Source organism: Peromyscus maniculatus, chromosome 2, assembly GCF_049852395.1.
Source record: "Peromyscus maniculatus bairdii isolate BWxNUB_F1_BW_parent chromosome 2, HU_Pman_BW_mat_3.1, whole genome shotgun sequence".
Taxonomy (NCBI): domain Eukaryota; kingdom Metazoa; phylum Chordata; class Mammalia; order Rodentia; family Cricetidae; genus Peromyscus; species Peromyscus maniculatus.
The window spans coordinates 166,933,644-166,961,260 of record NC_134853.1 but is presented as its reverse complement, the minus strand read 5'-3'; the positions used below and the strand labels follow the sequence as shown (position 1 = coordinate 166,961,260).

The 27,617-nt window shown below is 52.8% G+C and overlaps 1 protein-coding gene and 1 long non-coding RNA gene across 7 annotated transcripts in view; one reads left to right on the top strand and one right to left on the bottom strand.

Annotated features, from left to right (window-relative positions):
* Spsb1 (splA/ryanodine receptor domain and SOCS box containing 1) overlaps positions 1-27,617 on the top strand; it is a 63,273-nt gene that overhangs the window by 32,197 nt on the left and 3,459 nt on the right. For 2 of the 4 annotated variants that reach the window (XM_015994127.3, XM_006975213.4), the window contains exon 2: positions 19,161-20,004. In XM_015994127.3, coding sequence (XP_015849613.2) covers positions 19,311-20,004 — 694 coding nt within the window. In that variant the 5' untranslated portion in view covers positions 19,161-19,310. Of the gene's footprint in view, positions 1-15,381; positions 15,730-19,160; positions 20,005-27,617 lie in introns of those variants that run through there. The other 2 variants (XM_042272463.2, XM_042272462.2) reach the window with 2 other exon arrangements.
* Positions 377-15,461, bottom strand: LOC143272070 (uncharacterized). 3 transcript variants are annotated; one of them, XR_013049482.1, is made up of 3 exons: positions 15,340-15,461; positions 2,458-2,796; positions 377-2,251 (listed from the first exon to the last, which is right to left on the bottom strand). It is a non-coding gene; the product is annotated as an uncharacterized LOC143272070 (long non-coding RNA). The 3 variants fall into 3 exon arrangements; XR_013049480.1 differs by having other exon boundaries at positions 15,308-15,451; XR_013049481.1 differs by lacking the exon at positions 15,340-15,461 and adding an exon at positions 7,634-8,489 and having other exon boundaries at positions 2,458-6,677.

Sequence of the window (27,617 nt, the reverse complement as noted above, 5' to 3'; positions counted from 1 at the left end):
CCTTGTCCGGACTGCAGACACAGTGTGAGCAGCTGCCCCATGCTCCTGCCACCGCACCTCCTCGGCCACCGCGCCTCCTCGGCCACCACGCCTCCTCGGCCACCGCGCCTCCTCGGCCAACCGCACCTCCTCGGCCACTGCACCTCCTCGGCCACAGTGAACTGGCCCTTCAAACTGTGAGCCTGCCATCCTTAGGTTGCTTCTGTTAGGGATTTGTCACAGCAGTGAGAACTAGCTGTAGCCAGCAGCGATGTGTCCCCCACATGGAATTGCTAGATTACATGGCCGTTCTATTTTAAGGTTTTTGATGAACCTCCATGGTGTTTCCTGCCATGACTGCATTTTACAAAACAAAGCATTCCAACTAGATGATCCTTTTTAAAAAAAAAGATTTATTTTTATTTTTAAAATTGTGTATATATGTGTGCACATGTATGCAGTATTCCTGATGGCAGAGAGGACGTCAGACCCCCGGTACTGGAGTGAGCCACCAGATATGGGGTGCTGGAAACCGAACTCACATCCTCTGCAAGAACAGAGCTTTCTCTTCATCGCCGAGCCATCTCTCCAGCCCCATAGCTGGATGGACATTAAGGCAGCTCTGTGCACTTCTCATGCAGCCAAGTGTTCTGTGTTAAGATGTAGCCATGGATGCCAGGTAAATAGCAACATCCACCACCTCATGCACAAACACACGTCACATATTAATGCTCCAGACTGCCTGCACCGAGAGCTGTCCGAGCACGTGGCATCATTGAAAGACCTACTATGTGCTGGGAGTTGTTGGGCTCCTCCTGCGTGTTTGTTATCTTCTTTGGTTACCTCAGCAGCCTGCTGGGCTGGTGTTCCATCTTCTCACTTTTGTGGGTGAAAAGATGAGCCTGAGCCGCTGATGGGGATTGTCATCTTTTAGGCTGTTCGCCTTTCCTGGTTCTCATGAGTGTGTCCATGTGTGTGGAGGCCAGAGGACAAACTTGGGTGGTTCCCCAGCTGTCACCAACCTTGTGTTTTTGTTTTGCTTTGTTTTGTTTTTAAGATAGGTCTCGAGCATGTAGCTGCCTCTGCCTCCCAATGCTGGGATGAAAGGTGTGCGCCAGCACGCCCGGTGGGGTTTTTGAAGTCATTTTATTGTGTGCGTGTACGTTTATGGACACATTCGTGCCACCGTGCATGTGTGGAGGTCAGAGTTCAGCTTGCAGGAGTCACTCCTCTCCTTCTACCATGTGGGATCCAGGACCTGAATTCATGCCATCATGGTTGGCGGCAGGTACCCTTATCCACTGAGCCATCTTGCCAGCCCCACCTTATTTATTGAGACAAGTTCCCTGACTGGCCTGGAGCTCTCCTAGTGGCTAAGTGGCCAGCTAAAAAGCCCCGGGGATCCACCTGTCCCTGCCCTCCCAGGCTGAGATAACAAGCATGCACCACCATGCCCGGCTTTTAAATGTGGTCTGTGGGCATCAAGTCAAGTCTTCCTGCTTGTAGGGCAAGCGGTTTACCAACCAAGTGTCTCCCTAGCCCCTTCTTGGTTCTTAACTTCTTTTCCCCAAAGCAAAAGAGAAGGAAAATAGAAAAGGAGGAAGAGAGGAAGGTGATGGATCAGCTGCTTCTGATGGCTTTTCAAGGACATGTCTGAGTACCAGTTTCCATATTTAAGCCTCGATGGCTGACCAACAGATCCCTCACTTTGGCGTGCCAAAATGACACCAGTCACCATGTTTACGGACTGCCCTTTGCAATAGGTAGTGAAACTCGAACCACTTTGTGGGGAGAGGCCGTGGCTCTCCACGTATAGTGTTTTCTGGTTCCCACCCAGAAACCCAGGGGGTCGAATGCACTAGTGAAGTGAGTGAGTGGACTTCCTGCCAGGCCGTGTCTTCCCTGCCTCTGGATGGATGCTGCCGGGTGTCCAGGCCCTGCTCCCTGCTGTGACTCGGCCCTGATGTCCCTGCCACCAGGCAGCGTTTCATAGTCTTACCCTACTCCACACCCGCCACCCTGATCCCCGAAACACGAGGCGGTAAACTCAGCCTCCCAAGTCAAAGTGCAGGGAGGAAGAAGCTTGGCTCACTCACCCGGGTGCCCGGACAGTGGAATGGGCGGAGGAAGGACAAACGTCACCCTGCTGCAGCGAGCAGACCTGGAGACATGGGGTGAGGGTCTGAGGAGGGATGCAGTGTGTCACTTAGCTTTCTCCCTCCTGTTCCCACTGAAGCTTCCCTCCAGTGTCTCCTTAAGGTGTCCTCAGGCCCTGCATGGGAGAATCCTGTCTCAGGAGAGGATGGTTCTGAGCTGAAGGTTCTGGTGTGCTGGGACAGGAGGGGATTGGGGACCCGTGCCTGGGCTGTGCTGGCTGCACCTGAAGCCCCACCTCCCAGCCCCTCAGGACAGTGCCGGGCCCCGGTGCAGTCCTGGCTGCTCCCCTGCCAAGTTTGGCTGGAGCCTGGTGAGAAGTACCTGTCTTCTTTGGTGGTGAGTCTATTCATCTGATGACAAGTTGCTTGGCCGGGTGGGGGCCGGGGTGGGGGGGAAGAGGGTTGCTCATGGCTGGAGGGATCTGTGAGAACTATGCCCGTCCTCAGCCTGCCCCTGCCTGGGCTGAGGTTCCTGGCGATCCCTTCTTGAGGTCTGACGGGGGCATCACCTCTGCACCTGCCAAGCCGACTGGTGGAAAACAGTTTGGCAAACTTGGCTCAGCACTCTGGCCACCGGTGTCCCGCGTTGGCCGTGACTCTGAAGCTCCTGGGGTTCCGTGTGTTTGTCTTCCTGAGTGGGATGACACAGGGTCCCTGGGTCCTGGGAAATATTCAGAGGCATAGGAAGGGAATGAGTTACCTCCTGGCCTCCCACTGGCTTGCAGCCTCCACTCTTGGAGGGCCCTTAAACTGCTGGGCCGCTGACCCTGTAATTGTTCCCAGCAGTGAGGAGGGAGGCCGGCTAGGCCTGCCTGTTTGTTTTGCCTTCTGTGTTAGGCCAGTGGTAACCAAGGGCCGTTTCCCCTTGGTGACGGTGGAGCTGGCTCTGGCCAGGACTGATCAAGCAGCTCAGGCACGGCAGGCCTGGGGACCCTGTGGGGCAGCCACACTCAGGAGGATCCCCAGGTCTCAGCAGCCTGGTGCTGCTTCATTTGGCTCTCTAATTCTACACCCCACCCCACCCCACGGGGGGGTGAAGACCCACAGACTTTTCTCCTGGCTTTTTCCCAAGGCACTTGCCTGGAACATTCTAGAACTCTGGATTTTGTGGTAGGTGTTGGGAGACTGTGAGGCCACTTGCTGGCTGGCCACATGTGGGCGGGTCTTGGACAGGCTCGTGGACTTGAGCCAAGATACAGGGTTGTGACTGACCGCATGCCTAGGTTCCTGCAGGCCCAGGGTCCTGAGGTAATCCCAGGCAGAGTTTGGAGGAGACGACGGTGAGGCAGCCAGGGCTGACCTTGATGGGCAAAGCCTGTGTTAAAGCAGGCGTGGTACTGAGACGTCTCAGGGTCTCCCTGGCTAACTGGGCTCTAAGGGATATTGGAAGTAGAAGAGATGGCAAGATGGCTGAAGCTTGAAGGGTGGGCAGAGGGGAGACTGTGGGCAGCAGCCTCAGGGTGGTGTCACCATGACTTGTCCTCCCAGACCGCTATGACCACTGTCCTAAGGTCTAGGAACACAGTCTGTTTTCTGTGCCCTACCCTGCCCACCTCTATGGGTCTGCAGAAGGGCTGGAGTCTCTAACTCAGGACAGGGAACAGTGTGTGGTGCCTCTCACGTGGGCTGTTGCGTTTCGGGATCAGCTTCCTGGAGGGAGATAAAGCCCTTCCTAATGTGTTTCTTCTAAGCCTCTACCTCCCAGAGGCCACACTGACAGCCCCCAGCCTCCTGAGCACACGTCACCTGAGGTCTGTCTGTTACAGGTCCCCTCAGCGTGAACAGGTAGAGTGGGACCTGGGGCTCTGCTTTCTTCAAGCTCCTGGCATGCAATGGGGTTTGCTGAGTGTCACAAGGTGCAGGACATGCCAGGTGACTGGTCCCCTCCTCCTTTATAAAGGGACAGTGTGTCTATGATGGAGCCATAAAGGAGTCGGACTGCTCCCCGTGCAGGATCTCCATACTGTCTGGATTTTTGTTTGGGGGCCTGGAGAGGGAGCTGTCAATCAAGAGAGATGAGGTGCAGGGAGGAGGGGGGCTGAGCTCCCTGCGCAGCTTTCACACGGGTCCCTGCCACCAGCCCAGCTGCCGATACCATTAAGCCTCAGTGATTCATTGTAGTGCGCTGTGTTATGAAAACGCAGGTCCCGGCGGCTTGTTTTGTTGGCAGGTCTTGTCGCCTCAGCAGAAAAGAACCGCTTTTGATATGGAAACAGAAACCCAGACAGCAGTAGAGCTCGGCGGTGCCGCCTTCGGCAGGAGCAGGGATTGTGGTCCAGCTCTAGCTGTGGGAACCTGAGTCTGGCAAGAAGGCTTGCGGTGAGGGCCTGAGGAGGGGTCTCCCACAGCTGGTCTGGTGGCCCTCCTCCTGTGCATGCCGCTCTCCTGTCACGGGAACAGCCTGCTGCGGATAGACCTTTTTGAAGCTTGGCCTAGCTGCTTCCCGAGCTCCCTGCCAGCAAGGCCATAGTGTAAAATAGACATTCGAGTCTTGTGTACCTGGGGTGGCAGGAGCTGGGCCTTCGTTCCCAAGGCTGATCCCAAGACTGTTGGGACAAGCAAGTCTCTCCTCCTCCTCCGCACCACTGCCCTCCTGGGTTGGCCCATTAAATGACTCTTGGCCAGTTTCCCCCTTCCCCCTTCTGTGTTCTCAAGATTTGAGAACTGGACTCGACAGGCCCCAGATCCAAACTGCTTTCCTGAGAAACTTCCCTGGTGCTCAGGCCCCGGCTTCCTGGTGTAGGGAGCAGAGGAAGGGAAGGGCCCCTCCTCCCCCAGACACTGGGTGAAGTCCCCAGGGGGCTCTGTGGCTGTTCCTGAGCCTGAGATGGCCCAGAGTAGCACAGAGCTAAGTCAGCATCTAGGGGCTGCTGTTCTTTGCCAAGATGACTGAGTTTGGGGTAAGGAATGGTTTTGAGTTTGCATGTCTGCATTGAAACCCTATCTCAGGAGACATACCCCTCCCCTCTTCTTCCTCATACCCCTAGATTGGAAATATATCTCCAGTGTTGGCTGTTTAATTGTTTTTACATTTGTTTGTTTCTTTGTGTGTACGTGTACAGGCATGTACATGCCTATTGTGTGACAAAACTTTTTCTGGGGCGACACAATATACATGTCCATTCACCCCAGATAGGGAACTCAAGACAGACCAAAGTGTGGACACCACTGAAGTCCAGTTGGTGAACCAGTGAGTTCTGTTGGGTCACTTGCAGGAATATGGGTGAGGGGTGACTTACAGGAGCAGCAATGACTCAGAGAGCTGCATCACCAAAGCCCACCCAGCGTGGGTGACAGCTCACAAAGCTGGGAACCTGGAGCACACCACACAGCCTCTAGGCAGCTCTGCAGGGTTCTGTTTCTTCCAGGCAGCTGATCTGGTCTGAGTCTTCCTTGCAGCTTGGCTTTGCCCCTCTGAGGGCGACTCTCAGCTTTTATTGTTTACTCTGGCAGGCAGGGGCCTAGTGAATCTGCTCAGCTTCAGGGACTTCCTGAAGCATTTTGAGTTGCTTACCTTCATGCTTAAGGAGCTTTCCTGATTAAGGAGCTTTCCTGCAGGGTGGAATGTTTTTATCTCTGGAGGAAACTGTTACACAACAATGCCACGGAGCATGTGCAAAGGTCAGAGGAAGAGTTCTGTGGAGTCAGTTCTCTCCTTCTACCACGTGGGTCCCTGGAATCAAACTCAAGTCCTCTGGCTTGTTAGCAAGCACCTGTACCCCCCCCCCCCCCGCCCCGTCTCTTTGGCCCTGGATGTTCATTTAATGCTGAACTTCCCATGGGATCTACATTTTATCCTCTAGGCAACCCGTGAGGTTGGAGCATCATCACCTTTACTTCAGAGCACAAAGAGGTGAGGAAGTAAGGTCATTCAGCTCGTAGAGCAGAAGCTGGTACTTGACAGCCCAGCCCGAGGCTGCACAGGCCCTCTACAGTTTGACAGGCACTTGGCTAAGCCTCTCTCCCTTGATTGACCCTGACTCACAGCCAGATTTCCATGTCTCACATGAGCCCAGCTGGAAAGGGCCTATGGGAAGTGACGGCACCTGTGTGAGGTGCTTGGGCTGTGCTCAGGCTGTAACATTCCAAGCACACATCACGTTGTCCATTAGAATGAGTTTGCATGTGGGAACAAGCCTGGGCCAGCTGAGCATCAGGCCTGGGCCTTCCTGGGTGTGGGCAGCTCTGTGGCGTAGGTATTGCTGGCGGTCAGGCCAAGACATCATCGGCAGGGGGAGCAAGCAGGAGCTCAGTAGCCAGGATGATTTCCTGATATCAGAAAGTGGGCCCCTCGCTAATGTTGGATGCCTCAGGGGTGGACCTGCTCTGTGAGAAAGCAGGTCTTGGAACCTGTCAGCAGGCCTCCTTCCTGCAGTGGGCAGGGCCCGTGCCAGCCCTGATGGCACTTTTCCCATGCCAGCATCCTCACGCTGTTGTAGTTTGGGTGTGCTGGTTGACACGCCTCAGTCTTCTGTTTGGGCACAGGCAGGAGATACGGGTACACATTCCAGATTCCTCCAGAGAAACTTGATCCACAGGTGCCTGCTCAAGGATGCAAAGCTGCCAGCCAAGCTCAGCACTTTTTTCTTTTGCGGGGGGGGGGGGGGGGGGGGGGGGGGGGAGGGGAGGTGTAGGGGCAGGCCGGAGGATCACAGCAAGCAGGCTCGAGAAGGCTCTTAACTCCCACATCTTATACCATTAGCCCATTAGCTGTGGCTGGTGTGGAACACTGGCTGCGAGCCAGTGCTCAGTCAGCCAGGTCCCCCGTGGGTTCTGAGCATCCTTCAACCTTGTGTCTCTGTCCCACCCTCCTCCTGTCATCATGAGCACACAACAACGCGTACTTTCATTCGGTGTGCTTTTTTAACTTCAGATAGCATAACAGTAACCTTTGTGTATGTGTATGTGCGTGGCAGGGTGCACATGCATGTGTGGAAGACACGGGCCAACCTGTAGCGGTATTGTCAGGAGCTAGCCACTTTGCTTTTTGAGTCAAGATCTCCTCCTGGGACTAACTGATCATGCTAGACTGGCTGACCCATGAACCCCAGGGTTCTTCACTGTCCTCCCTCTGCAGAGCTTGGCTTTGATCATGGGGGCTGGGGGCTGGATGAGGGTCTTCACACGTGTGTGGCAAGCGCTTTATGAACTGAGCTCTCTTCCCAGCCCATATTAACCGGTATTGTTAAAAATTACATTGTGTGTGTGTGTGTGTGTGTGTGTGTGTGTGTGTGTGTGTGTGTATACGTGTATACGTGTGCTGTGGTATATACAAGTGTCAGAGGACAACGTGGAAGTAGTTCTCTCCATCATGTGGGTCCCATAACCAGACTCAGGTTGTCAGGTTTGGTGGCAAGTGTCTTTACACACTACACAATCTTGCCAACCCAATATTAATCTTTTCAAAAAACACAATTCAGTGGCATCTGGTACACACACACACACACACACACACACACACACACACACACACACTTAGTCCCCGAACATTTACTGACCTCTAGCAGTCTGCTTTGGTCTGTATGGATTCTTCTGTTCTAGTCATTCTGTAAGATGGAACCATAGACTGTGTGACCTTTTGTGTCTGGCTTCTTTCACTTGGCATCAAGTTTTCAAGTTCCAGCCACAGGATAGCACATACCAGGACACTGTTCCTTTCATGGCTGAATAGTGTTCCGTATCGTGAACTGCAGTTAGTTTAATAAATCGCGTCATCTGTTGATGGGCACTTGGGACCACTGTTGCCTTTTGCAACAATAACAGCAAGATGAGATTTAAAAGGAAGGGCGACCCATGCGCCCTCGTGCTGAACACGGTGGGACTTCCGCATCCCGGTCCTTTTTTATTGAATTGCCAGTGAGTGACAGCTGTGCTGCTGCTTTGGCTTATTCAGATATGGCCAATTTGCTGTGTAGCCCACGCTGACCTCCAACTCACAATCCTCCTGCTTCCCTCTCTGAGTGCTGGGATTACAGGTGTGTGCTGGCACCTTGCCAACAGCGTTTTTGACAGGTGAGGAATAGTCTGTCCAGGCCCTGGGTAAGAGGTCATTTTCTCCTTCCTTGCTCTTTCCTGCACACGATAAGCTGGTGCATGAGAATTCCTCCCCGAGCCTTGTCTGAAGCGCAGGATTCATTCACTTGCCACCTTCAGTTTGCTGGGCCTCCCCTCTAGAGATCCTAGGACTTTCCAGGCTAATGGGCTGGGAGCAGGAAGGCCAGGGCAGGTAAGAAGTTCCTGGAGGCTATGGGACCTTGAGAAGTCCTTGCTTTCCCACTGCCTTGAGAGCCCCAGACTTGCCTCTCCTAGGCCTCCTGTTGAGTTCTGTGAAATCCCACCCAGGGGCTGGGGCTGGGGCTGGGGCTGGGGCTGCTACCTGGTTCCTCTTAGAACTCTTCACGAGTTTATTGGCAGCAGTCCATCAGAAGTCTGCTTGACAGACTAGCTCAGCAGAAACTCTGCAGCACCCTGAGCCTACCACTATGAGGTGCAGAGACCAGGAAGCCTCGAGGCGGGTCAGAGGCGTCTTTAATGTCTTATACAAAAAATGACATTGAAGTAGTGGTTCCGAGAGCTAAAGCTAAAGGAAATACTTCCAGGTCACACTGTTAAAGAGAAAATCTTAACCCCATATGTGACCATCCTTACAAAGAACCTGGGTGTCACTCAGATGGGATAAGGGTCCACAAAGGGCTAGTTATACAACCATTAACACATAAAACTGATGCAAGAGCTAAGATAAGACTGGGAAAAAACAACCCGTGTGCTGGGTGTGGTTTGACCTTTGGCTGTAAATGACCATCACTGTGTCTGCACTCTAGGATGGTCCAGAAGGCAAGTATACAGATCTCATGACTTCTTACATGTGACATTTGAAATAGTTTATATCAAGGTAGAAGAAGAGGTTTCTGGGAAGTGAGAGGGGTTGGGAGATGGTGGATAAAGTGCTCGCTACACTAGCATGGGGCTGCAGATCAGTTACTCCCTGTAACCCCAGTGCATGGGAGCTGAAGACAGAGTACTCCTTCTGCAGACTGGCTACACTAGTCAGATCAGAGAGAGACCCTGCACACACCAACATGTACACACAAACTTACACACTTGAATACATGCATACGTACATGCAAATCAGAGTCCATTTATATGGACTGGGGATCTAGGTTTGATGGTACATGCACACCTTTAATCCCAGCATTTGGGAGAACCAGGAACATACACAGTCCCCAGGGTCTACCACTGCCGCTACCTCACTCTGAGAACCACTCTCGGAAACGCAATTACAGGGAGCAACCGTACAGCCTCTTCCCCTTCTGAATATTTTGGGGGTGACTCCTGCTGCTGCTGTTTTTGATCCAAGGGGTTCACATGACTGACTGAATTCAGGGAGACTGAGAGGGTGTTATGTGAGGAGGCCTTCAGCCTTCCTGCTTTTTGCACGCACGCCCTGTTCAGGGATTCGGCTCTTCTGTCTTCCCTCTGAGACACCTTCTTGAGAGCTGGGCAACTGGAGTTATCTCTGTGAACCATGGACCTATGACTTCCCATGAACCCCTGCACATGGCTTTCATGTTCCTTATTTTTAGGGATCCCTTAGTAATGGGAGACAGGAGGAGATAGGGCGTTACATGTTTGACGCTTTTCCTATGTGCTAGATGCCGTCATCTGGAGCTGGAGCTGCATATTGTGTGCTGAAATTAAAAAAATGCCATGCTTCTTCCTCCTCGTACACCCCTAGGTAGTTTGAGGGTGCCTATCTGGATCTGCAGAGTGGGACAAGTGCACCCCAGGTCCCTCTCACTTGCTCATGGGCTGGGCACTAGACCCTTGGAACTGTGGACAGATTTCTCCTGAGGTCCACTTCTAGAATCAACCTTCTCTATGAGAAGAGATCAAGGTGTCGCCTGTCCCTGTCTAGGCCTTGGGCCCCCAAAGCTGAGTTTTGCTTTGCTGTAGGTCTGTAGTCTATCTCAGACCTGCGCTAGCCTTGTCTCAGATCAGGCAGCCTGGAGCCAGCCTGGTGGAGAGTCTGGCAAAGGGGAGCCCAGGGGTTGTTGAGTATGGGCTCGTTGGAGCCCCCCAGCCCACTTGGGGGCTGCAGACACCTGCCTCCAGCACCCTATCCCCTGCCTTCTTCAGGAGCTGGAAAGAGCAGCCAGGCTTTCTCTGTGGGCTCCTTCAGTAGCTCTCCCTGCCTCTCTGATGCTGCTGTTGGAGGTGCTCAGCTCCCTTTCACCAGCAGTAGCAGCCCAGTCCGTGGCTGACTTCCCTAGGCCATGTGGATCAACAGCCCAGGGTCTAGCCTGTTCCCGCGGCCACTAGAGGTGCACATGCCCCTCCTGCAGCGGAACCTCTCTGGCTGAGCCGCAGACTAGCCCTCCAGCTCTGACCTGACTACAAGCTAACTGTTATTTTAATTTTGGTCTCTGTATGAATGTCTCACTGGTTTCCCAGGGGCACGGTGCAACTGCTTTGAGCCCTTTCTGAAAGTGCCATGAGTAATCTGGAGCTTCCGTAGGTGTTTGTGGCAGGTGCATTTTTGTTCTTTTGAGGCCAGAGGCTAGAGCTCTGGACTATGTGGGATTTTCTTTCCAAAATCGCCTGTCAGAACTGCCTATCAGAACTTCCCAGAAGGGCCTGATACTCTCTGATGGTTCTATATCCTTGCCTGAGAAGTCCTCTCAAGCAGGTGATTGGGTGGAGTGGGAAATTACAGCCAAAAGGCAGAAGTCCAAATGAGGATGGTACCTTTGTTCTGTGGCCCAGCTGCCTGTGCACGCCCTGAGCGCTCCCGTCACCCAACCCATCCTCCGCCCGCGTTCAGAAGGCTGGAGGAAGCAGTGAACCCCATTGGCAGGTCCCCCTGGGGCAGGCGCTCAGACAGTGGCCCAGCCAGCCTGCAGAGGCCACACTGTAATATAATAACAGGCTGTTCTGCCCCAGGCAGATTGCTCTTGCAAAACCCTGGGCTGCAACCACTGATGTGTGAGGCAGGGAGGCCACGGGAGGGAGGGAGTCTGTTTGATCTTCAGGTGAAAGGAGGCTTTATAAATAGGTCACCTTGTTCCACATCCTGAATTTCATTCTTTCTCCATCTTGTGTCAAAACAATGGTTTTACTGTTCTGGGGTCAGAGGTAGTGAGGGTGAACCAAGCTTCAGGGGGTGGGCGTGTGTCTGCTTACTCCCTGGTGGCCTCCTCTGTCCACTCCATCCACCACCACCCCAGTCACCTTGGCAGTACCTCCTACAGTTAGAGGCTAATTTTCAGTAGAGGTGGAGCTCTCGGGCCAAGGCCTTGAGAGCACTTTGGGGAGAGGTGAGGTCTGAAGGGACATGATAGGGTTCCCGGTCAATGCTGGCAAGTTCGGAAATCCTGCCCGAGCCAAGAGCTGAAAGTCGTCCTCTTGGATGTCCCTCTCCCCGTCCTTCCTCTTCCTGCTCTCTAGAGTTGGTCTGTTGAGGCCGGAGCAGCCATGGGTTTTATGAAACAGCAGTATGAGGCCCGTGACAGGGGCAGGACTTGCGTGGAGCCGGCCTGCCTCAGTTGTAGGATGCGTGAGTTGTGTTGGGGCAGTGGCAGTAGACAGAGCAAGGTGGTAATTTAGAAAGAGTGCACGCGGCAAAGATGGCAAAGACAATGGTTTTCTTTGGGACGGCCCCAGAGCTTGACCAGCGTTCTTAGCCTTGACTCTGCTGTCCTGTCAATCATGGACCTCAAAGTGTCTAAAATGAACATGCCCTGTTTTTCCTAGCACTGCACCCCAGGGTGGCTACTGTAAAATATTTGGTGTTTATTCTTCTGGGTATTTCTCTATACCCGCAAACAGACATACATGTGTGGAGAAACTATTTAAATTCTATTCCTTTGGAGATGGGAACACACGCTGCATGTTTCTGTGATCTGCTTTGGAGCAGCCTCATGGTCCATTTTTGCAGCCTATCCCAAACTGCCTCATTCCCAGGGCTGCTCAGCCCCTCACATTGCCTGGTATGGGTGAAATGGACCCTATGTTGTGTGAAATGTCTTCATCTGAGGACTCTCATGTTTAGACCTGGTTTGGGGGAGGGGGATTCACACATAAGACTCCCGAAAGAGTATTAGACACCTGGTTGGAGGCATGCCACACCACACAACCCCTGCTGAGAAGGCTGTCCTGTCTGGGACAGACGTTCATCACACTAGCTGATAATTTCCTGCCAAACTCTTCTGTCCTCCATGATATCTTGGATAACACAAGGGGCCCTTGACTAAGAGAACAGAAGGCTGCCCATGGGAAGCCAAAGCTTCAGGAAGTTCACATCTCACTAGAGCCAAGCCGTGCATTTGAAAGTCTATTACCGACGGCACCTTTGGTGGGCTCCTGGTGTCCCAGGCCACCTGATCTTACGGCAGCTGACGGGGAGTCTGGATTGAAAGCTTTTGCTCCTAACCGGTGTTGCCTGTCACACTGAACCTGAACTGAGCGATGACCCCAACTCTGTATGGCAGAAGTAGGGGGAGGGGTGGGAGTTCTCCTTAGAGGAAGGCGGAAGAAATGAAAACCACAGGGTTGAGTGTGGTCTAGTGGATGCAGACACCCCCCTCCCCCCAGCTGCTACACCTCTGATCTGTTTCACGCTAATGTAAAGAAGTATAGAATCAGACGAGTAGTGTGTGTGTGTGTGTGTGTGTGTGTGTGTAAGTGTGTAAAAGGGCCTGTGTGTGTATGTATATATGTATGTAAAAGGGCCTCTGTGTGTGTGTGTGTGTGTGTGTGTGTGTGTGTGTGTACATGTAAACTGGCCTCTGTGTGTATAAACTGGCAAGTATGAGTGTGCATGTTTGTGTGTGTGTGACCTGGCCTACCAGAGTTGCATATCAACTCACAGGACCAATACCTAGTGTGCAAATGTCTTTGCTCTTGCTTGCCTTGGTCCTGACTCTGCTTCTGTGTGTCAGTTCCCTTCTGTGTGTCTCTACCCACCCCACCCTCCAGCCAGAGAGGAAGGTCCCAGCACGAGCTTGGCTTTGATATTGGGGATAAGGTCTCCGCCATTCCCAGGCTGTGACCAGTGCCGTGCGTAGTGGAGCATGGGTTGAGCTGGGATATGAGGTCAGAAAGGTCAGAACTGTGGAAAGACTGAGGCCCCTCAAGACATCCCACCCATACATAGCCTCGGGGTCTACCCCAGGCCCATAGCCTTCTCTTCCCTGTACTTAAATTCAGCCCCACATCCCTAACAAGAGAGCAAGTAGCATTGGGGGGGCGGGGGGGGGGGCTGCTGTGACCTGTGAAGCGGCTCACATGGCATTTCCTGAGTAATTATCCAGGTGGCTTTTCTGTCACACAGTCCCTGTCACCGGTCTTGACTCTGGAACAAGAACCCAGACTCCAGAGGAAAGATAGTTCTCTTTTGTGACTCATGGCACCCTCAGTCTATTGTGCAAAGAATATGCTCTCTCTCTCTCATAAGTAATCTGCTCTCCCTTTGATGGTGTTTTTCCCTGCTGTCCTTGGTTGAGCATTATCTGATTTTACCTGGAGAAAAACATTGCTGGGGGAATAACTGGACATGTTTGTTCCCTGCTGCCCAATAAGAGTGACAGAGCTGTAGTTAGAGCGCTCTCTCTCTCTCTCTCTCTCTCTCTCTCTCTCTCTCTCTCTCTCTCTCTCTCTCTCTCTCACGCACATATGTATCTAGAGTTTTCCTGGTCCTGCCTGGCCCAGTCAGGACAAATCTCTGTCACCCGCCAGTCCCGCAGCCACTCAGACCCAACCAAGTAAACACAGAGACTTATATTGCTTACAAACTGTATGGCCGTGGCAGGCTTCTTCCTAACTGCTCTTATGGCTTAAATTAACCCATTTCTATTAATCTATAAGTTGCCATGTGGCTCGTGGCTTACCGGTATCATAACACGTTGCTTCTCATCACAGCGGCTGGCAACGTCTTTGCCTCAGCCTTCCACTTCCCACAGTTCTCCTCTCTGCTAGTCCCGCCTATACTTCCTACCTGGCTACTGGCCAATCAGCGTTTTATTTATCAATCAATCATCCATAGCACACATATGTACACCTGTGTACACAATTTCTTGGCTGTGATAGTTGTCCTGCCTCGTGGGAACTGTGATGGGGATAACCATTGTATGTCTCCTCCTCATCTCTCTGAGGAGTGCCCCTGGTCCTTGGGAATTACTAACACTGTAATTTATGACAGCTGGTGGGTGCAGTCCTGGGTACTAAGCACAGTGGGATGTGTCCATTATTTGGGATGGCCAGAGTAGGAGCCTTGGTAGGGTAAGAGGGGTGCTAACTAGGACTTTGTTTGGGAGTTGATTAGCCATGAGAGTGGCCAGCAGGTGCGGTGTGGAGGGACATGGTAGTGAATACCAGAGTTGACATTCTGAGCGTGGGAACTGCTAAGGGACTCGAGTAGGAGCCACCAGCTTCCTGCTCCTCAGCCTCACTGACCACTGACATCACTACATCACTCAGTGGTGCCCATGTGTGTGTACAGGCATGGATGCCTGTTTGTGCAGGCATCTGCCTATGCAGGCATCCGTGGATGCTGTGACTGGTGGATGATGCAGGGTGATGGCAGTCCAGCCCTGTCAGCTCCCCGCTGTCTAGTTTCAGCTACAAGGAGACACAAACCCTGCTTCCCACCCTTCCGGGTTTGGCGTCTCCTGGGTAGGGATGAGGGCTGAGTCCTCCCACCTCTTAGAGCTTTGCCATCTGCTCCCTTGGTAACCTCAGGCCCTGGCACGCATATGGCACCTTTGGACCCCAAAAAGCCTGGGCCTCTGCTTTGTTTCTGTAACAGCAGGAAACGGGGGAGGCCTAGTCCAGTACCTGTACTGATCCCCACTTCCTACCAGCAGTCCCCACTGCCGGACTCCTTCCGGCTCAGTGAAGCCTGTCTGGTCCGTTGTTAGCCGCAGCTGTGCAGACAACCCCCCCCCCCCCCCCCCCCGTTCCCGTCCCTCAGCACCCATGGATGGACACACCCACCCCGTCCTGAGCGCCATGTCCAGGTATTTTGGGGAACAGATGAGCAGTTTGTCACAGCTTTATAAGAGGGGTCAGTTGGCAAACTGTGGCCATGGGCTAAATCCAGCTGTTTTCTTAAAGTTTTTTGGGATATAGACACACCCATTTATTTACACACTGTCTGAAAAGCCTAAAATACTTACTATCTGACCATTCACAGAACAAGTTCGCTGACCTCCGGCTAGGTAGAGTCCCTCATCTTGGTCTTCTGTAGGATGGCATCCCAGTGCCTGGGTCATGGCCAGAGGCAGTGCTCATCCTTTGAGCCAGGGGTGGTAACCAGGAAGATCGACTCACAGTGATCTTTGTCTGGTGAATGAGCACATTCTAGAACATCAAAAGGAATATGCCAGTTGTGCCAGGTCCTCTCTAGGACATTGTCTCCACTGAATTTCAGAAAAGCATGTGACACACAGATGGCACTCATGTTACAGATGAGCGAATGGGAAACTTGGAAAAACCAAGGGTGAATCTTAGTGGGTATGTACAAGGTCGTCCTGAGTGAGTTCGGGAGCCTTGGAGACAGGCCTGGGGACACACCCTCCAGGCCATAGCCCAGGGAAAAGTGAGAATGGAAGGGTCATCTGCATGGGGGTGTTTTTAAAAATGATTTAATTTTTAAATTATGTGTATGTGAGCCAGGCGGTGGTGGCGCACACCTTTAATCCCAGCACTCGGGAGGCAGAGGCAGGCGGATCTCTGAGTTCAAGGCCAGCCTGGGCTACAGAGTGAGTTCCAGGAAAGGTACAAAGCTACACAGAGAAACCTTGTCTCAAAAAAATATATATATATGTATATGCGGAGGGGGATGTGCACATGAATGCAAGTCCCCATGGAGACCAAAGGTACCAGGTTTCCTGGAGCTGGCGCTACAGTCAGTGTGAACCACCTGGCATGGGCGCTGGGAATGGAACTTGGGTCCTCTGCAAGAGCAGGATGTACTTCGAACCTTTGAGCCGTCTTTCTAGCTCCCTGCACGGGCGGTTTTAAAGTGGGTGAAGGGAGGGAAGCTGGATGGCCTTGGCACCTTTACATAGGCTAGGAGGTGGCTTGCTATGGACAATAGGACAGTGTCATCTTCAGCCAACAACCTGGACACACAGGAAAGATGAGTCAAGAGTGACTCTAGGATCGCCATAGCAACTGACCACTCAGAAGGTGACTCAGTCGATGGGATGGTGGCACACATACAAGAGAGGGCTTGGACCGTGTCCTCTAGCCTGCCCTTCTTGGAGAGTCATTTCACAATACTGTGGCTACTTTAACTGTGCTAACCCTCTCTCCAGCTCCTCCTTCTCACACCCACCCTTCACAGCCGTTCCATGCCTGAGGCTCTCCCCTTCCTACAGCTCAGTACAGTGTGGGTGTTAGTGGACTCACTAGACCATATACAGGCCATTGGTAACATCTCAGAACTAGAAGAGAGTGTGGGACTGACCTGGACAGATATTGGACGCTCTGCTCTCGGGTCACTTTTTTTGATTGTTCTTTCTAAGGCTCCCAAGAGATCCATTGTCATATTTGCTTCATGCTTGCCTGCTTCAGTCTTCACAAAGCTTCATTCAGTGGAGATAGAGTGGGAGCCATAATCTAGCTTGAGGACTGGCAGGCTGTGGGCTGGCCTGTTTTTATACATAAAGTTTTATTGGAATGCAGCCATGAACATCAGTTTGCATGCCTTTCATGGGTGCTTTTGTGCTGTGATGGTGAAGTTGAATAGCTGTAGTCTGGTTCATAAATCCCAAGACAATTATCATGGAGCCTTTCCACAGAAAATTTGCTGGTTTCTGGTTGTTTTCATCTGATTTCTGCCTGCTGTGATAAAACGCTCTGACCAGAAGCAATTTAGGTGAGTAAAGGTTTATTCCAGCTCTGTCATTGAGGAAAGTCAGCGTAGTAACTCAGGGGGCTTGAAGCAAAACCACAGATGAATGATTGAGCCAACAACGTGAGGCCCTGGGTCCAAACAGTAAGTTTTTAGAAGGGCGAGTGATGGGGTTGAGTGGTAGAGTTCCTGCCTAGCGAGTACACAGCTTTAGGGTGCTTTGTTTTGTTTTGTTGAGACAGGATTTCTCTGTGTAGCCCTGGCTGTCCTGGAACTTGTTTTGTAGACCAGGCTGGCCTCGAACTCACAGAGATCTGCCTGCCCTTGTTTCCCAAGTCCTGGGATCAAAGGTGTGCACCATCACGCTCAGCTGCAAAGCTTTAGGTGTAATCCTCAGTATCACAAAGAAAGATGAGAGAAACTACGATTGTTGTGCCTAGACATCCAGAAATAGGGTCACAGTATCCACAGGGCTTTGTGGACCTGGTGCAGTCCTCAGCTGCAAAGGGGCACCTCAGGTCTATGCAGATTTGGGGGCAGCAGGCCTCCCTTGTCTCTGTAGAGATGCCTGTATCTTTGGCATTGGGGGCTGGGGTGGAGGGCATGCCATGTGCTCTCTCTGGCACCAAGAAGGAAGGTATGACCTGACCACAGGATAAGGGCATTGGGTACATGCTCCTACCTAGATCCTTCCCCTGGGACTGAACCTCCAGGAGACCTTTCCACCCAGAAGACATCATTCTCATGGTGGTCTTTTCCCAGCCAAGAGGACAGCAGCTTACGTTGGTCCCATTGCAGACCTGTCCCACCTCCTGTGTGTGTGTGTGTGTGTGTGTGTGTGTGTGTGTGTGTGTGTGTGTACGTGTACACATGTGCGTGACGGTTGGAGGACGGCACTAGGTGTCTTTTTCACCTCTCCATCTTACATGTTGAGGGAAGGATCTTTCATTGAATATACTACTTTAGCTAGTCTGTCTAGCCAGCCTGCTCTGGAGAGAGCCTGTGTCCACCCCCAGGTGCACTGGGATCATAGCTGGGCTGCCACACACACCCAGCTTCTCTGTGGGTTCTGAGGATCTGAACTCTGGCTCACGCTTGTGAGGCCGGCCCCTTTACCCACTGAGCCGTCTTTCCAGCCTCCCAGGTTTGGGTGGCAGAGAGCACCTGCTCATGAGGAGTGCAGATGCTTTTCTGTTTTCCCTGATCCAAAGCTGGGCGGGCAGGGGCAGGTGGGGGAGCGGCGTCAGCCCGACCCTTAGCCGCCACTGCCGCCTCCCCTCGGTCACCACTGGAGATCAAGTAGACAGCTGTAGTGAGGTCTCCCCTTAACAGATCCTGGAGATGGGGAAGCCAGAGAGGAAAGAGGAGGTGTGGGGTTAGGCCTCCCGCCTGCCATGCTGAGCAGGAAGACTCGAGGAGGAAGGAACGCTGTCTTCTGTGAAGGGTTTCTTCTAACAAAGCAGTTGATTATCTGCGAGTTCGCCCAGAACCACGTGTGGGTTAGTGGGTGAGCCTTGCCCCTTCCCTGTCCTGAATCCAGGGCCCAGCCAGGGCCCTTGAGGAAAGCCTGGTTGATGGCTCCAGTCCAGGCAGGGTACGGACCTCTGGGCCTCAGAGCCTGGCTGAGTGTGCATGCACTCAGTTGAACTGCTGTCTAGATCAGGATTTCCTCCCTGGGGCAACCTGGTGTCACGACTGTCAGAGGTGACTGTGCTGGAGAAGAAGAGGGACGGCTGGGCCCGGTGTCTCCATCCGCCTGTGCTGTGGTTCGGATTCCGCGCAGGGAAGCCAAGTGGTGTGCATCCCTTCTTTCTGACCAAGGTGTCACTGAGTTGAGGCTTCCTCCGGGGTCCACGCTGCCACCTTGGCCTTTTGACTGTGGAACACCACCAAGAAGCCCCAATGGCATCTCCTGTGTCTCAGACGGACCCAGCACGTTGAGAGCAGTTCTCAGGCCCCAAGCCCACCTCTGCCTCTCCACACAGACCATGGGGCGGATGGCCCCTTTACCTTTGTGACAGTGTAGCCAGAGGGACGAGGACATTTCAGTGCGTGCCAGGGTTCCAAGCTGCTGAGACCTATTGGTGTGTGTGCTCTGTGTTCCTCTGTAATCTTTCCCCGGCTGCTGCACCCTTCTCACCCACTCTCCTGTTTTTCTTTCCATCCATTAGGCAATACTGAATACTCCTCAACCTTCGGAGATCGCCTAGCAACCTTCCTTAGGAATCCTGTCCGGCCCTGATTAGAAATCTGGAATCAAAGACTCCAAGATTGATGAGTTTGCCTTGGGAGTCATTGAAAAGGTGAAAGCAAAGGTCAACATGGGTCAGAAGGTCACGGGAGGGATCAAGACTGTGGACATGCGGGACCCCTCATACCGACCTCTGAAGCAGGAGCTCCAGGGTCTGGATTACTGCAAGCCCACCCGGCTGGACCTGCTGCTCGACATGCCTCCCGTGCCCTACGATGTCCAGCTGCTCCACTCCTGGAACAATAATGACCGCTCGCTCAATGTCTTCGTGAAGGAAGATGACAAATTGATCTTTCACCGGCATCCGGTGGCCCAGAGCACAGACGCTATCAGGGGCAAAATTGGGTACACACGTGGACTGCATGTGTGGCAGATCACATGGGCCATGAGGCAGCGAGGCACACATGCTGTGGTGGGGGTGGCCACAGCGGATGCCCCTCTGCACTCTGTGGGGTACACAACCCTCGTAGGGAATAACCACGAGTCCTGGGGCTGGGACTTGGGGCGCAACCGTCTCTACCATGACGGCAAGAACCAGCCAAGTAAAACGTACCCAGCCTTTCTGGAGCCGGACGAGACATTCATTGTCCCTGACTCCTTTCTTGTGGCCCTGGACATGGATGATGGGACCCTGAGTTTCATTGTGGATGGACAGTACATGGGAGTGGCTTTTCGGGGACTCAAGGGTAAAAAACTGTATCCTGTAGTGAGCGCCGTCTGGGGCCACTGTGAGATCCGCATGCGCTACTTGAACGGACTTGATCGTAAGTGTTCCCTGCTCTGTCTAAAGCGCGTTGTCCCCCACATCCCTAGGGCCCTGGCTAGTTTGTGGAGTTACTGGATTGAAAATGTCTTCAAGGAGATAGTCCAGTGTTTGTATCCATACGGGCTGCGTGTCTTCATTAGGGTTTCTATTGTTGGGAAGAGACACCATGACCACAGCAACTCTTTTAAAGGAAACATTTAATTGGGGTGACTCGCTTACAGTTTCAGAGGTTCAGTCCATTATCATCATGGTGGGAAGCATGGTGGTGTGCAGGCAGATGTGGTGCTGGAGTAAATACCTGAGAGTCCTACATCTTGAAGTCAACTGAGACAATGGACGGTATCCTGTGCATAGGAAACCTCAAAGCCCGCCCCCATGGTGACACACTTCCTCCAACAAAGCCACACCTCCTAATAGTGCCACTTTCTATCGAATTATGGAGGCCAAATTCATTCAAACTGCCTCATCATTCTTGACCTATACCTGGCTAAATGAGAAATTCTGTCCAGAGTCTGCTGGAATCCCTGGCAGTGCTTCGTGAATAGCGGATGGATGGATGGATGGATGGATGGATGGATGGATGGATGGATGGATGGATGGATGGATGGATGGATGGATGGATAGGTGGGTGGGTGGACAGACGGACGGATGGATGGGTGGATGGATGGATGGATGGATGGGTGGGTGGGTGGGTGGGTGGGTGGATGGGTAATGGATGGGTGGATGAGTGAGTGGGTGGGTGGGTGGATGGATGGATGGATGGATGGATGGATGGATGGATGGGTGATGGAGTAATAAGCAGATAAATACATGAGTGAATGACTGGTTCTTCTTATTCTCTGATTGACATGCTTCCAGCCTTTAGCTGTAGTTGACCGTATTCTAGCACAGTAGCCAATGTCACCGAGTTGAGCTTTGTAGCCTTGGGGATGCTCCTGGCTTCTTAGATAGTGAAAGTCAGGGACCTTTATCAATTCTGTCCAGATTCTGAGTCTTCGTCTCCCAGAGTACGACACTCCTTTGCACTATAGTCATGAGAAAGACTTGCTTGGTCTTGGAATGGGGACTCTGCTGAGTCAGCACTGACTCTGCCTGTCCTTTGGGAAAGGGTGTGGCCGTTCTCTGTGCTGAAATGGCTTGCTGCAGCAGCTGTACTATGCTGGCGGCAGGTGCAGGCCCATGACTGCCCAGCCAGAGTGCACATGGGAGCTGTGCTCCAGAACCATCCACCCCATGCCAGGCCCCCTCTCTGGGAGTTCATTTCCTACAGGGGTGTCTCCTGTGGTCTGCGTATCCTGTCTCCAGAAGGGGATGAACCAGAAAGCCCCAACCACATGGCTGTTTTAAAACACTGGCACTCTAAACCCTAGCCCCAAAGTGATAGGCGTGGCTCTCACTGATGTCAGGAGACAGATCTGGACTATCCAATCATCTCTGACCCTGCAGGATCCCTAAGTCTGCCTCACCCCTCTCTCAAGTCAGTCTTCGGAAGACACTGGAATGTGAGAGGGGTCAGACACATGAGTCAACTCCTGGATCTCCCAGAAGCCTCTTCCATTTCCTTTCCATGTTCTACCCAGGCTTTACCTGGACGATGGCGGGGAACCCATTGTTGGGTGGAGGCATCTGCACTTGCAGAGTTCCTGCCTGCTCCGTTCCCGGTGCAGCCCAGCACAAAGGGTATGGCACTCCTGGCACATGTGGCCGAGTGTGCCCCTAGAAGGGAGCCTCCCTGCGGAAGTCATCTCAGGCCTGGACCAGGGAACTAGCAGAGCAAGTTCTGCGGGTCTGTTACAGGAATAAGTGGCGTAAGTCCACAACCAAATTTGCAGGGATGGGTGGAGATTGGGACTCCTGGATGCAAGTGTCCTGGTTTAGGTTCTCAGGGAACCCTGGCTCTGGGCCTGCCTCCCTCCTCCCTGCAGAGGAGTGGTCAGTAATGCCTGGGGGTGGGGGGGGGTGGCTCCTTCATTGCAGACTGACAGATGGGAGGATTGCTGGGGCTCCTGTTGCCTCCCAGACACCAGATCTGGGCTCCATGCGATTTACCTAACCGCGTCATTCGGCAGCAGGCCTGCTAATATTTTCAGGAGCCCTGAGAATTTGCATGGTTTCCTTGTATCCCAGCTCCCATACAGCATACCGATCCTTAGCAGTCAAGAGGGGCCTGGGGCGTGTTTGCCCTTGGCCAGCCGTGGGTAGCTCACATGGCATTTTCATCAGTGGCATCCTAGAGGCGTAGACACATGTCCGGTGAACAGATGGTACTCAGCTCTGCATCAGGTGGAGAGACAGAATACCTGACGAGTGCAGCGAAGGAAGGAAGGAAGGGAGGGAGGGAGGGAGGGAGGGAGGGAGGGAGGAAGGGTTGCTTTGGCTCGCAGTCTGAGGGCTACATCCATCGTGTGGGGAAGGTATGATACAGCTAGTCATATTACATCCATAGTCAGGAAGCAGAGAAAGATGAAGGCTTGCTCGCCTTTTCTTTTTCCTTCAATCCAGAACTCCAGCCCTACTGGAAAAGTCTAAAGAGGTTGGATGGGAGTGTGAGGATGGGAATAAGCTGTTGGAAGCTGGCCTCACTCAGACATCTGTCATGGCAGCTAAGATCCAGATAGACATAGCTTGCCACATCAAGTTACTTCCTGGTCAGTGATACACACTCCGGGCTCTCTTCAGCTTAACTGAGTGCCAGACAATGCCAAGACCCCTGGCCTCCCATTTCCCATCGTCCTGGCTCTATGTGGTTGACTTTGGAAGATGCAGATAGGATCATAGATATGGCCATTTCCTTGGACGCTGAGCAGGACATCTGAGGGTGGCGTGTTATCATTAGCCCTGCTGCCAGGGTAGAGTAGGAAGAGTTGGCATGTGTTGGAGCCATCACCTGCTTACACTGACACCTCAGAGCATTGTTGAGGGGCAACTCATGCCTCACAAGGATCCCTTGACTGATGATAGGCACGAGTGGCCGCCATGACAGTTTGTGGGGTAAGAGAGAACTAGGCTTGAGGCAAGGCAAGAGCTATAGAGGAGGTCGAGGCAGCCGTATTGAGGTGCAGAATGCGCACCTCAGTAGATTGTGTCTAAGAAATGAGAAAGCACGTCAAGGATATGACTCCCGGTGTTGGGCCTGAGCAGGTTGAAGGATATGGCTGCAGTCAGATGGGAACGCTGTAGGGCGGAACGTGGGGCGGAAGTTAATCCAGGTGGACCTACGAGCCTGGAGTTAGACACAGGGACCAGCAGGGGAGTTCGTCCGTGTATAGATGGCATTCAAAGCCGTGGGTCTTGGGCTAGGGGTGTTGCTTAGGGGTAGCAAGCTTGTGTAAGGCCCTGAGTTCCATCCCCAGCACACTTAAAACAACAACAAATACACCATGACCCTGGATGAGAGCACCCCGAGGGATGGAGAGCCAGGCCTGAGGGCTGACACTGGACTCTGTTAGGAGGGGGAGGCCCAGGAGAAGCAGGCCGTGAGTCCAGAGGGTCCCAAGAGAGGGTGCTGTGTGCCAAGGGAAGAACAAGTTTCAGGAAAGACAAAGTAATGACAGGTCAGGAATGCGGACAGCTGCCTTGGCAACAGGAGCTTGTTGAGGACCTCGCCAGGAGTCGAGTGGGTGGAGCAGGGTTGAGGCCTGGTGCCTGGTGGAGGAAGAAGGATGCTATACTCATTTCCTGGGGCTGTCGGAACAAATTACCCTGAGCCAGGCCTTTAAAACAACAGAGATATATTCTGTCACAGTTCAGGAGGTCAGATGTCCGAGATGGAGCTGTCAGCAGGGTCCGACCTCGCGGGGGCTCCGGGGGAGAGTCAGTCCCCTGCCGCCAGCAGGCCGGGCTGTTGGCTTTTAGTTTGTAGCTGTCGCTGCCCGCCTGCCTCCCTCCACTCCTGGCCAGTTCTCAGAGTGAGTGTCTGCCTCTCCTGCTGACGCTCTGGCTGCCCCAGCACAATGATGGCTTCTCATTCTCCTGCATCCAAGCCGCGCTCTGGGGAGACTCGTTACCCTGCCCTGCCAGGACTTCCTTCAGAGAGTGTCACACCAATAAGAAGTGTTCTAGTGCCTCTCTCAGAAACCCTGGCCTCATGAGCACAGCAGGTGCTGAGAGTTTGGGGGGCAGGGACCAAGAGCACCTGTATCATTTGGAGAGGTATCAGTTGTCCTTCTCCTGGGGACAAGGACAAGGCATTGAGGTTTCATGGCTCCTCTTGTGAGAACTGGTTAATACAAAGAATAAACACAATGGCTACTTCCACTCAGAACATTCTAAATCTTCCCATGAGTATTTTCACTGCCAGCTGCTTTTAGGCCAGCTGCAGGTACCATGGGAGTGAGCACCATCATTGAACTGGAGTCCCTTCTCGGTTATAGACTGGACAAACACTTGCCTTTTTTTCTTTAATTATTTCCCATTTGTGAGTATGAATGTGTTTGTGAGGGGGGTGCATGTGTGGGGGGCATGTGCATGGGTACGTGAGTCGGGGTGCATTGCAGGGGTGCATGTGCCCGTGGAAGTCTGAGATTGATGTCAGGAAGCAGCATCCTCAATAACTTCCACCTTACTCGTTGAGGCAGGTTTCTCAGTCAAACTCAGAGCTCACTGATGTGGCTAGTCTTTGCTAGCCGCTTGCTTGGGGAACCCGTCTCTATCTTCCAAGGCTGGAATTACAGACAGATTGCCGCGTCCACTTGGCATGTACTGGGTCCTGGGGATCCAAAGTCTGGTCCTCATATTTACTCAAGTGCTTTTCTTAAGCCATCTCCCCAGCTCGCACGGTACTTTTGAAGCTTCAGTTGGGTCCGGTTTTTCTCAGAGTACCACAGGAGTCTCAGGTTTGGGGCTCTGGGACTGTGCAGCTCTGACTAGGCCACTAGGAAGCTGTTCCTCTTAGAAATGCAGAAGTTGGCATGTGGGCTCTTCAGGTCCTCAACCTTCTGCTCCTGGAAATCGTGTCTATTTTACTTCCTGGTGTCTTTGCTGCACATTCAGCCCTCCCCCCCCCCATCTGTCATTCATACAAACAATTAAATCAGTGGCCACCTCGGCCTCCTGAGATGAGCATAGGTGGCCAGAGGCTCCAGCCAACAGGACATGTACCCACCAGCTCAGTGGAACAGCGGTGGACACTTGGGCTGTGGATGGAACAGGGAGCAAGCCTGTAGCTCCTGCCAGAAGTACTGAAGTGGGAGGGACTTTCCTGGGTCCTGGTAGTGCCTAATTAAAATTGGAACAATGTCTCTTTGCATGATCCATGCATTCTCATCTCTGCCCAGACTTTGAAAAGCAGGCAGAGCACAGCTCTGTGTACTGTTTCTTCTGCAAGGGTGGGGATGGGACCTGTTTGTTCTTGTTCACAGAGTGCCTGGTTCACTCTGATTATATTTTCAGCTCTTAACGCATCACCACAGCCATTAGCTGCCCATCCTGTAGCTGGTCCTGGAAGGCCCCACAGCTCATGACCGTCTCACAGACACTCCCCACCCCCACCCACTGTGTGCCTGCTTTCTGCACGGGTGAATGAGGTGTCTACTGCATCCCTTCAGAGTCCTTGGTGCTTAGACCTTGGGCTGCCCATCTCTAGGTTGGGCAACAGTCCTCCCGGGTCCACAGCACATGCTCCATGCACCATGGTGGCGGTGGTGGCGGCAGCTACAGTGTCGGTCCTGAGTCACAGGAGCTGGAGCAGGGCTTGTTCAGTCCTAGTCCTCTGGTTTGGAAACTTTCTTCACGGGTATCTATGAGGCGGCCTGAAACTCACAATGCCAAGGGGTTCATGGTGGGAATACCGTCTGGGCTGGTGAGGCTCTTGGGCCACATTCCATGACTCCTGGTGCTTCCTCAACAGCCCTCCAGTCCTTGGGGAAGCCCCTCTACCCCCAAGTGGGGCTGAGCCACATCCTCCTGAAAGACTACGCTGGGCAGCCCCAGGCCCTTTGTCCCAGTGACACCAGATGGTGGCATTCCCAAGCGGAGGGGAGGAAACACAGAGGGTCCCCACTCTGCCATGCAGGAGGGCCACCTTACAGCCGCCAGGTACTGGCCAAAGGCTGCAGTTAAGCCTTCTGGTTTCAGAGTCTAGCTGGCCATGGATGGATGAAACTCCTTTACTTTCTGCTCCTGCCTCCAGGCTCCAGGCGATTACTGTGCGTTATCTAGGAAAAGATCTATTGCAAAGCTTCCCATTCAAAACCATCACTGCTTGGATTTCTCTCCTGAGAGGCTATGGCTGCAGTTTTCTGTGTGTGTGTGTGTGTGTGTGTGTGTGTGTGTGTGTGTGTGTGTGTGTGTGTGATGTGTACATGTGTGAGTGCTGGCACACCCATGCCACCAAATCATACTCAGGTCATCAAGTATATGCAACAGACACTTTTACACATTAAGCCACCCCATCAGCTCAGGTTTATTCTGTGGGCAGGGTGTGAGTGTGGGTGGGTGCATATGCACATGTATGTGGGTGAGTGCATATGCACATGTATGCGGGTGGGTGTATATGCACATGTATGCGGGTGGGTGCATATGCACATGTATGCGGGTGGGTGCATATGCACATGTATGCGGGTGGGTGCATATGCACATGTATGTGGGTGAGTGCATATGCACATGTATGTGGGTGCATATGCACATGTATGCGGGTGGGTGCATATGCACATGTATGTGGGTGCATATGCACATGTATGCGGGTGGGTGCATATGCACATGTATGTGGGTGCATATGCACATGTATATGGGTGGGTGCATATGCACATGTCTGTGGAGGCCAGAGGGCAGCCTCAGGTGTCATTCCTGGAGTACTTCCACCTGCTCTCTGGGACCTGGGACTCGCTAGCCAGTGAGCCCCAGGAATCCTCGCACGTCTGCCTCCCAGCACTGAGATTCTGAGTGTGTGCTGCCATGCCTAACTTTTTTCATGTGCTCTGGGAACTGAACTCAGGTCCTCATTCTTTCATGGCGAGCACCTCTAGACTGAGTCACCACACACACACACACACACACACACACACACACACACACACACGCACACATTGTTCTTTTCCGGAACAGCTGGTGTAAGGTACAGTTTAGCTAACATATTCTAATTCATCCATCTGAAGCACCCAGTAACCTCACAGTCAGCATCAGACCGTTCTCTCAACCCCATAGGATCCTGCACCCATTGGTGGTCTCCGCCTTCTCTCAGACATAGAACCCAGTCTTCAGTCATGTTTAATGTTATTTATTTGGTGATAGGGTCTCAACCCAGGGCCTTGCACGTGCTAAGCACATGCTCTACCACTGGGCTACGTCCCCAGCCCTTAAAGGGGTTATTTTTAATGTTTTGAGGCACGTTGGTAAATATTGAAATTTTAACAGAAGAAGGCACTTTAGCATTGTGGAAATGGCTCAGGAAAATGCTTGCCTCGCAGGAATGAGGCCCTGAGTCTGACTCCCAGGTGTGATGTGTGCACATGTAACCCCAGCACTGGGGAGGCAGAGAACCAGGCAGATGTCTGAGGCTAGCCAGCCTGGTGAACTACAGGCCGTGACTTTGTCTCAGAACAGTCAGCACCATGATGGCTGGCTTTCCTGAGGAATGTTAGCTAAGGCTGTCCTTTGGCTTCCACATTCACA